The sequence below is a fragment of the Cyprinus carpio genome, chromosome B7 (assembly GCF_018340385.1).
Source record: "Cyprinus carpio isolate SPL01 chromosome B7, ASM1834038v1, whole genome shotgun sequence".
Lineage (NCBI taxonomy): Eukaryota > Metazoa > Chordata > Actinopteri > Cypriniformes > Cyprinidae > Cyprinus > Cyprinus carpio.
In genome coordinates, this window is record NC_056603.1 from 34,295,365 (window position 1) to 34,313,440 (window position 18,076).

An 18,076-nucleotide genomic window follows, 5' to 3' on the forward strand; every position below is an offset into this window, starting at 1 on the left:
CATCTTCACATCACCAGTGCATTCTTTTTTTCTCTCTCTCTCTCTCTCTCTCTCTCTCTCTCTCTCTCTCTCTCTCTCTCTCTCTCAGAATGTACCAAACTGTTGATTTGACCATTCATAATGTTCCTGCTATCTCTCTAATGGATTTGTTTTGTTTTTGAAGTATCAGTATGAAGTATATACTGTATTTACACACACACACACACACACACACACACACACACACACACACGTATATATATATATATATATGTGTGTGTGTGTGTGTGTGTGTGTGTGTGTGTGGGTGGGTGGGTGCCAATTAGGTTAATTCTGATTTCATTTGAAATTCATCTGCACCTTCTACACCCTCTTCCATCCTGTTGTCCACTTCCTCTCTGTCCATGTCATCTTACAGTTTTTCCTCATGCTCTTTCCACTACACCAATGCCCTCTTCTCTAGCCATCTCTTCTCAATTTCCTCCTCTCCTATTGTCTCACATCTTCCACTCTGCTCATCTCTTTCTACATGCTCTGCTCTTCATCTTCTCTCTCATTACACCCCTTTCTTTTCCCACTCCACCACCTTATAGACTTACACCTCTTTCATTACACCCCTCCCCCTACTCCACCCCAGTTCATATTTTTATTTATTTAATTTTTATCTATATTATTATTTTTACTATTATTATTATTTTATATTCGTTATTGCTGTTTGTATACTTTCCCTTTTATTATTACCCTAAGGCAGTTGTGATAAATCTTTAAACGATTAGGAAAACTGCATTTCCTGTGTTGTTTGTTTGCTTAACGGTAGTTTTCAGTTTAGGGCCAATCGAAAATACACCATGTCCATTTGATAGAACGACAATGATAATTGTTTGTTGTGTTTGGACAAATGGTACATAAATGTTTGTGATTTTTGTTGTAAAAATTATATGCATGATTTGTAATTTGTATGAAATTTCCTGACAACTGAGCTCACTGTTAACTATTTTGAATACAGTGACCTGAGTTTGAAGAAACGTGTCAAATCGACTGAGAAAAAATGTAATATCACAAAATGCAGATAATTTGTCATCATATGTTATTTGATATTTATACCATGGGGCTGTCAACCTGATTGGTTGATGAACGTTCTAAGCTGTGCAGTTATTTTCCAGCAAACACACAGCTAAAAAGTAGTTCCAGGTCAGAGCCAGAAAGTAGTTCTACACACAAGAGTGTTTTATGAACAAAAACTGGATGAATATGTTAAAATAAAACGTCTGAACAATTACTGATGATTTGTTGTGTTTTCAGTGTATGTATTAGACCTGCGAATGTCTGGGAGTGAGCAAGGTATTTTTTAAATGGATGCATTCCCTGATTACATCAGAGGTCATGCAAAATGGGCATCTGTAACATGAGTCTCATATCTTAATTGAAAAATGAATTTAATTCCAGAAGTAATCTGACCAAACTGTGCACTTTAGTACGCCTTGATGCTTGAGTTTATAACCTTTTTATATTTACCACTGCTTAATTTTCTTTCCAACAGGGTGACAGAGGTGAACGGGGTGAAAAGGTAAAACGGTTTCCCTCTCAAAGTTATGTAATATATGTCATTTTTTTTTTTTTTTTTGGTGTTTTGTTTTGCACGCTTTTGAATCATTATAGGCTGTAGTTTGACAGAATGTTCTTATTCAACATGCCACGGGAAGTCAGTCTAACTTAACATTTTCTTATATTTATATTGTTTATTTCTTAGTCCTTAACTTCCATCTTTTGGAATATCTGAAGGCCATGTACCATAATTCTTTACTGTAGCATTTGTTGTAATAAGACTAGCCTATTGTCACAAACCAGGATACAGACAGAGGGTTAGTTAAGCAGATAGTTTATTTACAGGATGCAGTATGACAACGATATGGTAAGTCACTGAATGGATGAAGCCGAGATCTCTGGAGAGTGAGACAGCAATGGAGAATCACTGGAATACGTCAATGGGGTTCTAAGGGCAGAGAAAGCGCAAGTTTAGAGGAGATGGGTCGGGCACCAGTTCAGAGTAGTGAACGATAGACCGGACGCCGGAGTACTGGTGTGATGATGGCTTTATCCAGGTGAGTGATTGCTGGGTGCAGGTGCAGGTGATCAGTACTCCGGCGATTGGGATCGGGAGTGATTAGGATCAGGTGCTGGTGATGATTGTGGTGGCTGTGACTGTGAGTTCCTGACACCTATTACATTTACATTTAGTCATTTTGCAGACACTTTTATCCAAAGCGACTTACAGTTGGAGGATACATAAAACAATTCTTCTTAAAGAGGCAAACAGACACAGGAAGTGCTTGTAATACCAAGTTTTAGACAATGGTCAAATAAGTACAAGCTAGAAAGAGAAGGAATAAATAAAGAGAAAGACAATTTTTTTATGATGATGATGAAGTCAAGTAGCTTCGAAAAAGATAAGTTTTTAGCTGTCACTTGAAAATTGTGACAGCTAATTCCTGATAGGGGTGGGAAGACCATTCCAGCCAAGAATGGTGAACGAGAATGTTCTGGAAAAAAAGTGATTTTGAGCCTCTCTGTGATGGTATCACGAGGCATCACTCACTTGCGGATCTCAGACTTCTGGAGGGGATGTAGATTCGTAGAAGTGAGTGGAAGTAGGCGGGTGCTGAGCCTGTGGCTGTTCTATATGCAAGCATCAATTTCTTGAACTTGATGCGAGCTACAATCGGTAGCCAGTGCAAGGAGATAAAGAGTGGTGTAACATGGGCTCTTCTGGGCTTGTTGAAGACCAGTCGTGCCCCTGCATTCTGAAACATTTGTAGAGGTTTGATTGTGCTTGTACACCAAGAAGAGCATTGCAGTAGTCCAGCCTAGAAGTGACAAGGGCCTGGACAAGAAGTTGTGCAGCATGCTCTGTTAGAAAGGGCCTGATCTTTCTGATGTTGTGCAATGCAAACATGCAAGATCGAGCAGTCTTTGCAATGTGGTCTTTGAAGGTCAGCTGGTCATCAAAGGTTACACCAAGATTTCTGACTAAAGTTGATGGGGTAATTGTAGAAGAACCTAGCTGGATGGAGAAATCATACTGAAGAGTTAGAGTGGCAGGGAAGACAAGAAGCTCAGTCTTTGCCAGGTGATATTCTTTCATCCATGCCGAGATGTCTGCCAGGCAGCCTGAGATCCATGCAGCTACCGTTGGATCATCTGGTTGAAATGAAAGAAAGAGCTGTGTGTCATCAGCATAGCAATGGTAGGAGAATCCATGTGCCTGTATGATGGGACCCAGTGATGTTGTGTATATGGAGAAGAGGAGGGGTCCAAGAACTGATCCCTGAGGGACCCCAGTGACAAGTTGATGTGCTTTGGATACCTCCCCTCCCCAAGCCACCCTGAAAGACCTACCAGTGAGATAGGATTCAAATCAGCGAAGTGGAATCCCTGTGATGCCCAGTGATGAGAGGGCAGACATGATCTGATAATTGACAGTGTCCAAAGCAGCAGATAGATCCAGCAGAATAAGAACTGATGATTTGGAATCAGCTTTTGCAATCCGCAGGGCTTCTTTGACTGACAGTAGCGCAGTCTCAGTTGAATGGCCACTCCTGAAACCTGACTGGTTAGCATTCAGTTTGTTGTTCTGTGAGAGAAACAATGATATCTGGTTGAAAACAACTCTTTTGAGGGTTTTATCTATGAATGGAAGGAGAGAGACAGGTCTGTAGCTATCTGAAAGTGTAGTGTTTAAATGTAGGTTTTTTGAGCAGTGTGGGTTAACCAAGCCTGCTTGAATTCAGTGGGGAAGTTGCCTGTGAGGAGAGCCATGTTGATAATGTGTGTGAGTGCTGGTAAAAGTGTAGGAGAGATTGCTTGGAGGAGGTGTGAGGGGATTGGGTCTAGAGGGCATGTTATAGGGTGGCTTGAGAGGAGAAGTTTTGATACTTCTGCCTAAGTGAGGGGACAGAAGGAGAAGAAGGGAGTTTTAGTGGTGGGTGCAGTTGCTTTGAGGTCCTGTGTGTGTTGGTCTGAGAATTGACTACTGATCGTTCTGGGTTTGTCTGTAAAGAATGTAGCGTCATCATCGGCTGTTATAGAAGTGGTGGGAGGTGGTGGAGGGGGACAGAGGAGAGAATTAATTATTAATCAATTATTAATTAATTATTAATTAGGAATTAATTATTAATCATTACCAGGCCAATAACGACTGTTATATCCCCCATGTAACAATAATCCAGAGACATAGACGTATTCCAGGCAGAGGTCGGGGCAGGCAGAAATCAGCATAACAGAGTCGAAACAAGAGCAATGGTCAAAGGGGCAGGCGGCAGAGAATCACAGGTGGTACAAACAATCCAAGATAATGCACAGCAGGAACAAAGACAAGGAAACCACTTGGAAATGTCAGACTGGGCTAAACAAGACTTCACATTCACTGAGAGTCCAAACACAGTATATATAGGGGAGTGGTAATGGGGAAAACCTGGTGGTGATTAGCCCTAAGCACATGATAATGGGAAATGGAGTTCAGACACCAAATGCAAGATTCCTGAGTGGAGTGCCCTCTACTGGAGTTTGGAATGTGAGTAAAAAGAGCAAATGCAGGATTGAAGACAAAGGGAATTCGAATTAAAGTGTGGCAATTATACATTTTCTCTAATTTTATGCACTGTGATGCATGTCTTCAAAGATTCTTTCTTAAATGACTTTCATAGAGGCAGACAAACGCACATGACAAAGTATTAGAAAGTTTAGGCTACTTGTCAGAAGTTCTTTATTCTCAGTGAAAGTCCATTCATTTTAAGGATGGTAAACCTGGTACTGCTCAAGAGCACAGTGTTAGAGCTTTTCAGTGTGCAATGGCCTTTACTATTTATGCCTTGGATCATTACTACTTAGGATTATATCTTGACGTCGTTGGCACACTTATCCTTAACCACAGGCTTCCAGTTCCTTTTGAAATTGCTAATTTAGAACAATTTTTGACCATTTCATCTTAATGTGTCAAATGCCCTGACAGTTTCAAACAGATCAAATGTAATAAAGTAGACACCCCACTATACTGTACGTAGACTTGTGGTGCATCCAGACTTTCCTGTGGAGCTTAAAATGGCTGGAATCAAACATAGAAAGGGCAAAGAGTGCTATCACCACTACCACTTAATTGCAGAAATTACCCTTTTACTTAGGCTACAATAAAATTTGACAGTTGCATTCTTTGCATAATATCTTTAAACTCACTATTACTGTCTTTGCTTTTTAATAGATCTACCCTTAAAGCAACTGCATGTTTATTTTATGTATTTTTGTGACTTTCAAATCCCCTACAGTTAAGTGAGAGGAATTCACTGTCATAAATATATCACATAATCATAGTCATAGTCATACATAGTCATAGTCATGATTACAGTGGACATGTGCATTTGTTGACAAATGATTTCAAAAGATAAGAAGAAACATGCTGACTTATAAGGCAAGCACTATTACAGCCACAACAAAAAAAAAACAGCTTAGGAAGTTTAGTTTTGTTAAAAAATACTGGAGAAAATAAAAAAAAGTTTTCACATATACTTTGTGTGCTAATCGTTTTGTGTAGTGTTTGTGTGTAATCAAATTACACAGTAGACCACATTACTCATATACATTTGACAGTATAGACCAGGGGTTGGCAACCTACGGCACGCGTGCCAACAGTGGCACACAGAGGGATAAGCTTTGGCATGCGAGCAATAGGAAAACTACATACTGACGTACATTTTGAGGTAATAATTTATCATAGTCACACAGCCTGTTAGGAGCTAAAAAATACTATTAAAGTGTGAGAACTAACTTGCGCTAGTCTACGGATGCGCGCGTGACCGCTGCACATACTAGGCGCCTCAGATCAAAGCCTCAACGTCAGCGGTCTAACAGTGCTCGTCATCATATCAAAGTAGGCGGGGTTTACTGTTGACTGAAGCAGAACGCGAAGCGTCAGTTTAACGTTAAAGAGAGCAAGGTAAGATAAAGGTGCAAATAACTGAATATTAGTCAACTTTTAACGATATGTTTTACGATAGAAATATTAAATGACTGACAGCTATAACCTGTTATAACTATGCTAAATTTTCTGAAATATGGCCATTTTGAGAGAGAGAGAGAGAGAGAGAGAGAGAGAGATGTATAAATTGCCTGCATCTGTCTCTCTCTCTCTCTACAAACAATACAGCTGAGTTTAGTTACTTAAAACAGCGATTTTACCCCCTCGTTGCTGAGAAATATAATTCAGTATCGATTAATAAAAGTCACGTGGCAGCGCTGACAACAAGTTTCTGAGCTTTTGAATGTTACTTTTTGCACATCGATCTCAGATCTCTGTGTGTGCGTGGTGTGTGTGTATGCGCGCATCAATTAATACAGCGCATTAATAGAACAGTGATTAAACTGAACAGTTTTAATTTGTCTCACACACACACATACAGTGGTGTTCAGTATGGTCTTATCGGGGGGTGGGGGTCAATGGGGGTTGGGCGATGTTGGCACAGTGGTTAACCATAAAAATTAAAAATGGCACTTCATGCCGAAAAGGTTGCCGACCCCTGGTATAGACTACTACAATCTGGTAGACATACTGTAGGTTTTCAAGGTTGCAAACTTTCAAAGCGTATCTGCCATGAGATTTATTTATTTGCATGCTATCCTTAGATGGGACTGTAAGATGATTTTGACATTCCGGACAAACTACAAAACTGTGTGATGTACAGATGACATGGTAATGTTATAAAAGAGATGGCTCTTTATGTATGCTTACAGTTACAGCTGTAAAAAGCATGACATTTTGTGATAGGAGAGTAGCATGCTAAGCTAACATAACCTGAGCCTCCTTGGTTGAAATCGTGTTCCGGGGATGGATACACCCAATACCCCTCTCCCCATGGCCAGCCACTAGCTCTTGTTTTAAATATAGTAAATTAACTTCTGATTCATCATTTAACCAAAGACAGTTATTTTTATCTGTAATTTTATATTTTACCATAAAACAACAGTGTACAATGAGGCAACACTGCTTTTGTTCAGTATGTATTAAAATAATAAAAATTGTGCTTTTTCTGGGCTTTTTCTGACAGGGAGACATGGGAGAGGAGGGGCCAAAAGGTGACTCTGGAGAGAAGGTCAGAGTAAACTTATATACAAATTGAAAGAGTATAAAATGATTAACTATGACATCATTAAGTGGTATGTCAGTGTGGACTGTGATATTGTGAAATTGCTACTCACAGGACATACTTTCTGCACTATGGACTGTGAAATTATATTTATTTTAATTATATATTTATAATTATTAAAACTATATTATTAAATTAAAAACAGAATAATTTTTATCATTAATATTATTAAGTAATTTGGTTAAATTGTTTTATGCTGAATAGTGTAGTTATTTTGTTTAAATTCTAAAATTATTTAATTTTATAGTGGTAGTAATATGATGGTGAAAGAATGGTTTTGTTGCTTCATCAGAACAGATCTGGAAAAATTTTGTATTGCATAACTTGTTTACCAATGGATCGTCTACAGTGAATAAGTGCTGTCAGAATGAGAGTTCAAACAGCAATAAATAAATAAATAAATACATACATACATACATACATACATACATACATAAAATTAAATAATTAAATAATAATAATAATAATAATATATATATATATATATATATCTATATATATATATATATATATATATATATATATATATATATATATTATTCTGGGTGAACTATTCCTTTAAATACTGCGTAACACAAAGTCTGCAAGTAGGAGTCTAAGTAACATTATAAACATGGTAATAATTTTACCTTTACACAATGGTCTTCACTCCAGGTTACTCGACTGTATCATTGGTAAGGCACATTTTACAACTGCACATGCAGGGCCTCCACTTTGAACACGAAACCAGGACATGAAAAAAGTTGCTTGAGAAAAATGTTGATAAATCCAATTTGTCTAGTGATATATTTTAAACACCTTTTAAACACTTTTACTGCAATCTTTGTACAGAAAATTAAATAAAAATAACATTCAGACAATATTAGCACAGTTAGTCTCTGTTTACATGATTACATGTCCCTGACATCTGCCTTCAGTGCTTCTTGTCCTTCAGTGATTCATGTCCTTTAACTGGTTACCATTAATCAGATCAAGGCAACCCATGTGTGTTTAACCACTGACTAAGAGCACTTGTGTAATGTCTCAGTCCTGTCTGCACAATTAAAATTGCACTGATCTGAAATCAATTTCTAGCACTTGACTTTTCACAAAATAACTGATTATAAGTGGTGCTGTTAAATGATTGATTGCAATTAATCGCATCCAAAATAAAAGTTTTCGTTTATATTATATATGTGTGTGTACTGTGTATATTTATTATGTATATATAAATACACACATACAGTATATATTTTGAAAATTTTTACATGTATATATTTATGTTAATATAATTTATATTATATATAAATATATTTAATATATAAACAGAACATATTCGACTTTCTCCATAACATTTTAAAGTGGCCATTTCTCTAAATAATTAAAATAGATCACATATTTTACCATCAGCTTTGCAATATGAATGGCTCGCTACAGGGGCGCCACTGTGGTTTCTGGGCCCCCTGGACAGCATATTCACTCAGCTTTCTGGGGTTTGGGTTGGAGGGTGGTCCCCCTCAGTAGAAATCGCATTCCACGTTCCCCTCTGTAAATCACGTTCCGTGGGGGAAATGTTATCACAATTCTCAAGCACCCTGGTGTACGCACACAAAGTTTACGATGAATCGTGCACCGCCCAAGAACTGCACTTCAGTCATATTGTGCCGATAACTGCTCTGTTCATTTTGTAAGTAAAGTAAGCACTTATAAAAGCACTGAAGGTGCGATTTAAACTATTAATTAATAGCCTGATTGTAGGTTTCCATTAAACATGGTATAAAAAAGGGGGGGGGGGGGGGGGGTTCTCGCTAGTTTTGCTTATGGGGGGGTATCAACTACGCCCCTGGCACCATATCTAACTTCAGTGCAGAATAAATCGTGTTCTTTGGGGGGTTCCCCTTGGTAGAAATCGTAAGCGCTTTGCCATAGGTAGTAATTGCATTTCCCCATCAGGGGGCCCCTCTCCATCGTCAAGCCCTTAGAATCGTCCTTACCTTCCAACCACACCCTCCCCTCCCAACTATGTCCCTGGCACCATATCTAACTTCAGTGCAGAATATTGAGCTGTTTTGTATTTAAGCTATTTTGATTTGTGAGTCTGTCATTGGATGGTGTTTCAATACATATTTGAGGTTTTGTCCCAGTAGGGATGCATACTTAAAACAATGACTTGGTGTTATATGTATAAATACTTAGCTGGGTATCTAATTAGTGACTTGCCATGTAGCGCAGTTCCCACTAAAATCACTAAGATCTCAGAGATGAAAAAATCCTCTTTGGGTCAAAACATAGCTTAAATAAACTCTGTAATTGGATTTCTAAAATGCTTTTTGATTTTGGAAGTTTGGGCAACAGTATGGTCTCACAGCAGTTTCCTGCGATCTTAAGGTTGCGGCCCTCCTGAGAAGAGTGGCGGCGGTTCAAGGACTGGCAGTTCCACACTACAGTCAAGTTCAAGTTTATTTATTTAAAAAGCACATTTAAAAACAGCCACAAGACTGACCAAAGTGCTGAACATCAAAATCAAAACATAAACACATAAAACAGAAATAATAAAAAATATGAAACCCAAGGAATGACAGATAAACAATACCATAATACAATTTATACTACAGGGCCACTGAATGCTTGAATCTGATTGACTGACAAACGTTCTGAGGTGTGCAATTATTTTCAGGGAAACGCATGGCGAACGCAGTTCCAGGCAGCTCTCTTGACCGCATTACAGTTCCATATCACTTCGCATAGTTAACTGTAATAACGGAAATTAGCATACAGGACTAACAAAAACAACCACATGACAGACGATTTTCCGAAAGGAAATACACATGACATTTCTCACTAGCGAGGTAATAACAGTGCTGTTTAGAGACGGTGATGCAGAACACTGTTGAGGGATGCACAGAGGTAGCCTAATTTACACAAACTCAGTCTCTCTCTCTCTTTCTTTCTCTTTCTCTTTCTCTTTCTCTTTCTCTTTCTCTTTCTCTTTCTCTTTCTCTGTGTCTCTGTCTCTCTCGCCCTCTTTCTAATAACTTCATTAATAACTGCATTAGAATGCTATCAACAGCTCAAGCCTCCATTACCAGCTTGAAAATTACATTTTGGAACTAGTAAAAGAGGCCTTGGATGAGATGCGGAAGAAATAAGCCTACTCACAATAGCGATTTAAGTACAAAAACCAGATGAATTTCTTTAAATATATCATCTGATCGATGTCTTGAGCCAATGGAGGGCCCTCAGTATGGGGGTAATGTGGTCACAGTTGCGACTGTTTTGAAAAGAAATCTAGCAGCAGCATTTTGGACCAATTGTAGGTGAGTTGTGACTTTAAAATACCGCGATATAGTGAGTTGCACTAATCTAATTGTGAAGTAATAAAAGTGTGGACAGCCATCCCTAACGTCGTAGCATTTAAAAAGTGTTTGACTTTAGACAGCAAGCGGAGTTGGTAAAAACTGGAACCAATTACAGAAGAGATATGTTTGTCCAATTTTAATGACTCATCAAGAAGGACACCCAGATGTCACACACGAGAAGATCTAGAGGCCGATAAGCTGCCCAGATCTAAGCTGGTAGCCTGAGAATGATCAGTAGGACTGAAAACAATCACCTCTGTTTTATCTTCATTTAACGTTAAAAGATTTTGAGCTAGTTTGACCTCATCTAAGCACCTTAGTAAGGAACTAAGTGCTGAAGGATCATTTCTCTTAATATGTAAATAAATCTGGGTCAGTGTAGAAATGAAAACACACCCCATGCCTTCTTAGAATGGAACTCAGAGGAAGCATGTACAGGGAAAAAAGGGAGGGCAGAAATATTGAGCCTTGAGGAAGGCCACTGGTGAGAGAAGCAACAGAAGAAGAGAAGTCACCTAGTTTGACAAACAAAAATTTATATCGGATAAAAATGACTGAAACCATTTAAGGACTCTACTTTTAAGGCCAACATCTGACTCTAATCTAGATATCAAAATAGAGTGGTCCACAGTGTCAAATGCTGCTGATAAATCTAAGAGAACCAGGACCACAGAATCACCAGAGTCGGTAGCTATAAGGATATCTTTTAACACTCTGAGAATTTCAGTACTATGAGCAGATTTAAAACAAGATTGAAACATTTGAAAAAACTGCAGTTGGTCAAACACAATTTTTTCTAAAACCTCTGAAATAAATGGTGAAACAGAAATGGGACTGAAGTTATTCAGAATAGAAGGATCTAGTGAAGGCCTCTTGAGTAGCAGGAACAGAGCCAGTTAAAAGGCACTTACTGAAAATGACACCAAACCTGGCACAACAGAGTCAACCGTTAATTTAAAAAAAATTTGGATGTATAATGTCATAAGGACAAAAAGATGCTTTAATGTTAGGAATGATGTCTTAGAGTGATTGAAATGGGGTCAAAAAAACATCCCAAGAAACAGGATGAGAACAAAAAGGAGGGGGTTCAATATGGAGAGAACAGACTTTGGGTCTCAAATTAGAGATTTTATCAATGAATTGTCTCAAGAAGCTTTCACATAGAGCATCATGCACCGTGTTAACAGAAGGATTAACAACAGAATTAATAACTGAAAACAGAATTTTAGGAGTAGAATGATTTTATTATAATTATTTTTTAATTAAATCTGAAAAATAAGTAGCCTTAACAGACTTAGCAGCAGGCTGATAAACTGTCTTTAAACAACTGAAATGAAATATGTAATTTATCTCGTTTCCATTTGCGCTCGGCCTTTCTACAAGCTTGTCGTAAGAGTCGAGTATCAGAATTTTGCCACAGAACAGATTTAGATTTGGGCTTATAAGGCTTGAGCGGACCAGTGACATCTAAAACATCCAGCCAGGCAGAATTTAGAAGTGTTAGATGTTGGTCAGCATCCAGGTCAGGTAGCAGTAGGTCCAGAGATAGATGAGAACAAGACTCAATAAAACAATGAATAAAATTTGACCCAAACTTAGAAGAATAGAACCGAGACAGTGTTACAACTTTCTTAGTAAAATGAGAAAGATTAATAAGAGATATAGAAAACAAAATCGGCTTATGGTCAGAGAGCAGGAAATCAGATATCTCATTATCAGAAATGCGAACCCATGAAAGAGTACAAGATCTAAAATATGGCCCTGAACATGAGTGGAGTCTTTTATTCATTGAACCAAACTAAAAGAGTCAATGAGATTGAGAAACTCCTTTGATAACGGGTTTGACTGCAGCACACATGGATATTACAATCGCCCATTAATAAAAAGCAGTTGTAATTTATGACAATATTGCCAATAAAATCAGTAAATTGCTGTATGAAGTCCTTTGCTGAGTGAGGGGGACGGTAAAATCACCCCCAAACAAAACAGGACCATTCCAGGCGAGTTGGAGAAGCTGAACTTTAAAACTGGAAAACACATCCACTGAAACAGACCAACAACGCTCAAGAAAAGAGTCTTTTAAAATAGTTACTAGTCCACCCCCTTTCCTGTTCTGGCAGGGAGAATTAAAAAAGGTGCAGTCAGCCCGAACCAGTTCAGTTAAATCACCAAACTTGGTCCAGGATTCAGTGATGAACATAAAATCCAGACTATGAGAAGTGAAGAAATTGTTTAGCAGAAAATTCTGATTCACCAAAGATCGAGCATTGATTAGAGACATTTTTCGTGGGGGAATCATCTCTAGAGAAAGCAATGCTCTGCTCAGCGAGCGCAGGTTCCTGGAGTCACTCCGAGGAAGGCCATCCAAGGAGACAGGGGACAGAGACAGGTCGAAGCCACCTTTAAGGCAAATCCAGCAGCCGTCAGGCAAAAGGGCCACGGCAGAATGACTCGCAGGAAAGGCCAGACCAGAAGCCAGCCCGAAGGTGTGCCTTAAGTTTGATGGTAAGTCCTCCCCGACACCCGTGTTTCCCCCTATGCTTTCTCCGCAAAGTGCTGAGAGGCCACCGGGGGATACAAGCCAGGATATCCATTAAAAATGATCTTGTACATTTGATTAAAAACTCACTCCATGTCCGGCTTAAAACTGTCCATAAATGCGGCGCCAATATCCAGTAGAGATTGTTGGTCATTGATCAAAAGTGTGCCGCATATAGAAAACCAAACAGACATCCATACACACACAAAAAGGAGCAGCAGACGGCATGGCGAAGAAACAGGCGCCATCTTGATAAGGACACCATAAGCAACACCAAATGTTGTCACCCAAAAACATCACATCAGTCTTTGAGAACCTCTGTGGCTCCTCTTGTTCTGTACAGAACAGATTTGTTAGAAAGCAGTACAAATAAAAGAACCAGTCATGATGTTGACTGAAGCTTCAAGAACACTTCTTCACTCATCATAGGCCTTGGTGAGCTTTTATATCAGAAATCACACACTTCATTACCTCAGTTATATGTGTATCTAGTAACATGCCTTTAGTTGATTTATCTGACATGTGACAGTATCACAGTTCCATTAAGTCAGTCCATAAACTCTGCAAGCAGTTTTCTTTATAATAAAAAGCTGACCTTCATGCTGACAACATCACTGTTGCATTACCTTTACCTCAGAGGACCTCAGAGAAATCAAACCATGTCTGAATATTAATGACTGTGACTGTGTCATGTAATTTTTTTATTTTTTTATAATGCTTCTCCTCTGTTATTTTGACCTTTTGGTTGAATAACATAGCTACATCTACATTTTTTGACCAAATTTTTTGACTACTTTGTCTATTTTATCAGAAAACAAAAATGAAGTGCATTACCTCAAGCAATTTGTCAGTGACCCCCCTCGGCTGCCGTTTATTTGTTAGCAACAAAATAAAACTCACTCACTTTCAGTAGGTTATATACAGTGGCAGTAGCTGTTGTGTTGTTACTTGTTCATCTTTTGCCTTGTGATATTTTAATACTCTTGGTTTATTATTAGTATTAAAAAAAATTATCAAAACCTTATGTATTTGTTAAGGCATGTTGCAAATATTTTTATGAGACTAAATAAGCCATGTTTAATCATGTTTAATCATCACATTTCATATCATGCTGCAGTCACCAAATACTGTAGCTTTCTCATCCATTCATTGTGCTCTAATAATATTCATAGAAAAAGCTAAAGATGTAGCATTAAGGTGCGGATTAGGGCAGAGCAATAGTAGTTTACTGACATCCAGCTATAACTGTTATGTTTATGGCAGAAAAAAATAATGCAGCAATTAAAGCTTGAATTAATATGATGACTACAAAAGCCAGGGCATGCTTAACTGCCTCTAAGCTCAAGATGTGAGGTGGAACTACAAATTCAGCAGCAGTCAGTGGGCCTAGCTGCTCTTTCCCACCAGCTGGTCCACACTGCACTGCACAAGTCCCCAAGACATCCAGCTTAATGGTATTAAGCTTTTTATTTTATTTCTGCTGTTGCAATGAAACCAAATAAAACTAAAGCATGCATTACTTCATTTTTTGGGTGCTTAATAGCAGAAAAAAAAAGACATAAAAGCATAGATGTAGACAGTCAAAACAACACTTATTAGTGGTGGCCACTTTAAAATAGCACTAACCTTAAATTAAGTCTTTTTTATGCTATTTTTTTATGGTAGGTTTATTTTAATGTATAGAGACAGAATACCAACCAAAATTTCAAAAAAAAAAACACCCTATATAAAGGTTAGGCATTGATTCACATTTTAATGAGTAAAATAAGTGTTTGATCCCCAAGCAAAACATGACTTAGTACTTGGTGCAGAAACCCTTGTTGGCAAGCAAGATTTTCTGTAGGATTGAGGTCTGGAGACTGGCTAGGCCACTCCATGACCTTAATGCGCTTTTTCTTGAGCCACTCCTTTGTTGCCTTGGTGGTATGTTTTGGGTCATTGTCATGCTGGAAGACCCATCCATGACCCATCTTCAGTGTTCTGGCTGAAGGAAAGAGGTTCTCATCCAAGATTTTACAGTACATGGGCCCGTCCATTTGCCCCTCAATGCTCTGAAGTCATCCTGTACCCTTAGCAGAAAAACAGCCGTAAAGCATAATGTTTCCACCTCCGTGCTTGACTGTAGGGATGGTGTCCTTGGGGTCATAGACAGCATTTCTCTCCCTCCAAACATTGTGAGTTGAGTTAATGCCAAAGAGCTCAATTTTGGTCTCATCTGACCACAGCACTTTCTCCCAAGCCTTCTCTGAATCATTTAGATGTTCAATGGCAAACTTTAAACAGGCCTGTACATGTGCCTTCTTGAGCAGGGGGACCTTGTGGATGCTGAAGGACTTCAGTCCATTGTAGCGTATTGTGTTACCAATGGTTTGCTTGGTGACTGTGGTCCAAACTGCCTTAAGATCATTAACAAGCTTCTTGCTGATGGTCTTGTAGCCCATTTCAGCCTCTGCTGAACAATCTTGTCTCTGACATCCTTTGGCAGTTCTTTGGTCTTGCCCATTGTGGTGGGAGAGGTTGGAATGGAAGATACAGATTGTGTGGACAGATGTCTTTTATACACCTTACGAGCTGGCATTAGGACTAACTTCTTAAAGTGACAGGACTAATCTGTCTTCCACATGGGCACATAACCAATCTGTGGGAGCCAGGATTCTTGCTGGATGGTAGGGGATCAAATACTTATTTTACTCACTGAAATGCAAATCAATCTCTAACCTTTAATGTGTTTTTTTCTGGATTGTTTTGGTTGGTATTCTGTCTCTATCCACATCCACTATAAAAATTACAGACCCTTCATTTTTTTTTGCAAGAGGGCATACTTACAAAATCAGGAGGATATCAATTATTTTTTTTCTCCACTGTATTAAGCTGATTACCATCATCATTAGAAGCTCATTCTCAGTGATATTTAACCTCATTAATGCAATGCAATGTGGAGGTTTAAATGGTGCATGGAAATCTGGGCATAATAGTACAATCATTTTTATTTCATTTTATTTTTTGATATTTTAGTTAATGTTGCTCCTTTTAAGGCTAAAAGGGGTCAAATTAAACATTTGCCATGGGTTAATGAATCCCTACGGGCACTTAGAACTTACAAACCCGATTCCAAAAAAGTTGGGACACTGTACAAATTGTAAGTAAAATGGGAATGTAATAATTTACAAATCTCATAAACTTATATTTTATTCACAATAGAATATAGGTAACATATCAAATGTTGAAAGTCAGACATTTTGAAATGTCTTGCCAAATATTGGCTCATTTTGGATTTCATGAGAGATACACATTCCAAAAAAGTTGGGACAGGTAGCAATAAGAGGCCGGAAAAGTTAAATGTACATATAAGGAACAGCTGGAGGAACATTTTGCAACTTATTAGGTCAATTAGCAACATGATTGGTATAAAAAGAGCCTCTCAGAGTGGCAGTGTCTCTCAGAAGTCAAGATAGGCAGAGGATCATCAATTCCCCCAATGCTGCAGCAAAAAATAGTGGAGCAATATCAGAAAGGAGTTTCTCAGAGAAAAATTGCAAAGAGTTTGAAGTTATCATCATCTACAGTGCATAATATCATCCAAAGATTCAGAGAATCTGGAACAATCTCTGTGCGTAAGGGTCAAGGCCAAAAAAACCATACTGGATGCCTGTGATCTTCGAGCCCTTAGACGGCACTGCATCACATACAGGAATGCTACTGTAATGGAAATCACAACATGGGCTCAGGAATACTTCCAGAAAACATTATCGGTGAACACAATCCACCGTGCCATTTGCCGTTGCCGGCTAAAACTCTATAGGTCAAAAAAGAAGCCATATCTAAACATGATCCAGAAGCACAGGCATTTTCTCTGGGCCAAGGCTCATTTAAAATGGACTGTGGCAAAGTGAAAAACTGTTCTGTGGTCAAACGAATCAAAATTTGAAGTTCTTTTTGGAAAACTGGGATGCCATGTCATCCGGACTAAAGAGGACAAAGACAACCCAAGTTGTTATCAGCGCTCAGTTCAGAAGCCTGCATCTCTGATTGTATAGGGTTGCATGAGTGCGTGTGGCATGGGCAGCTTACACATCTGGAAAGGCACCATCAATGCTGAAAGGTATATCCAAGTTCTAGAACAACATAATCTTCCCATCCAGATGTTGTCTCTTTCAGGGAAGACCTTGCATTTTCCAACATGACAATGCCAGACCACATACTGCATCAATTACAACATCATGGCTGCGTAGAAGAAGGATCCGGGTACTGAAATGGCCACCCTGCAGTCCAGATCTTTCACCCATAGAAAACATTTGCCGCATCATAAAGAGGAAGATGTGACAAAGGAGACCTAAGACAGTAGAGCAACTAGAAGCCTGTATTAGACAAGAATGGGACAACATTTCTATTCCTAAACTTGAGCAACTTGTCTCCTCAGTCCCCAGACGTTTGCAGACTGTTATAAAAAGAAGAGGGGATGCAACATAGTGGCAAACATGGCCTTGTCCCAACTTTTTTGAGATGTGTTGATGCCATGAAATTTAAAATCAAAGTATTTTTCCCTTAAAATTATACATTTTCTCAGTTTAAACATTTGATATGTCATCTATGTTGTATTCTGAATAAAATATTGAAATTTAAACTCATTGCATTCTGATTTTATTCACAATTTGTACAGTGTCCCAACTTTTTTGGAATCCGGTTTGTAGACAACATGCTTGACAAGCTGAGAGGAGGTGGAAAAAACAAACTGCTGGTCCATTATGAGATATTCAGAGAATCTTTACTGACATTTCAGAAGGCCTCTAGAGATGCTAAACATAAGTATTACTCGGATGTTATCAATCAACATGTGAATGAGCCTAAAATTGTATTCAAGATCATAAATTCAGTTATTAATCCTAGGCAAACCAGGTATCCAGATCCTTCTATCCTGAATTGCGAAGACTTTTTAAAAAAATTTAATGATAAAATTGTTGGAATGGACGGAATGGAGAGAATTCCATCATATTAGCCTTCCAGTTTTGGCAGATATTGTTGTACAT

General features: G+C 38.5%; 1 protein-coding gene across 21 annotated transcripts in view; it reads left to right on the plus strand.

Annotated features, from left to right (window-relative positions):
- The window catches only part of LOC109103604 (collagen alpha-1(XXV) chain), a 527,306-nt gene that overhangs the window by 391,074 nt on the left and 118,156 nt on the right, over positions 1-18,076 (plus strand). For 19 of the 21 annotated variants that reach the window (XR_006155246.1, XM_042728382.1, XM_042728388.1 and 16 more), the window contains 2 exons: positions 1,520-1,546; positions 7,074-7,118. Coding sequence is in view for 20 of the 21 variants with exons in the window: in XM_042728382.1 (XP_042584316.1) it covers positions 1,520-1,546; positions 7,074-7,118 (72 nt within the window). In the remaining variant the exon portion in view is untranslated. The remainder of the gene's footprint in view (positions 1-1,519; positions 1,547-7,073; positions 7,119-18,076) is intronic. The other 2 variants (XM_042728394.1, XM_042728387.1) reach the window with 1 other exon arrangement.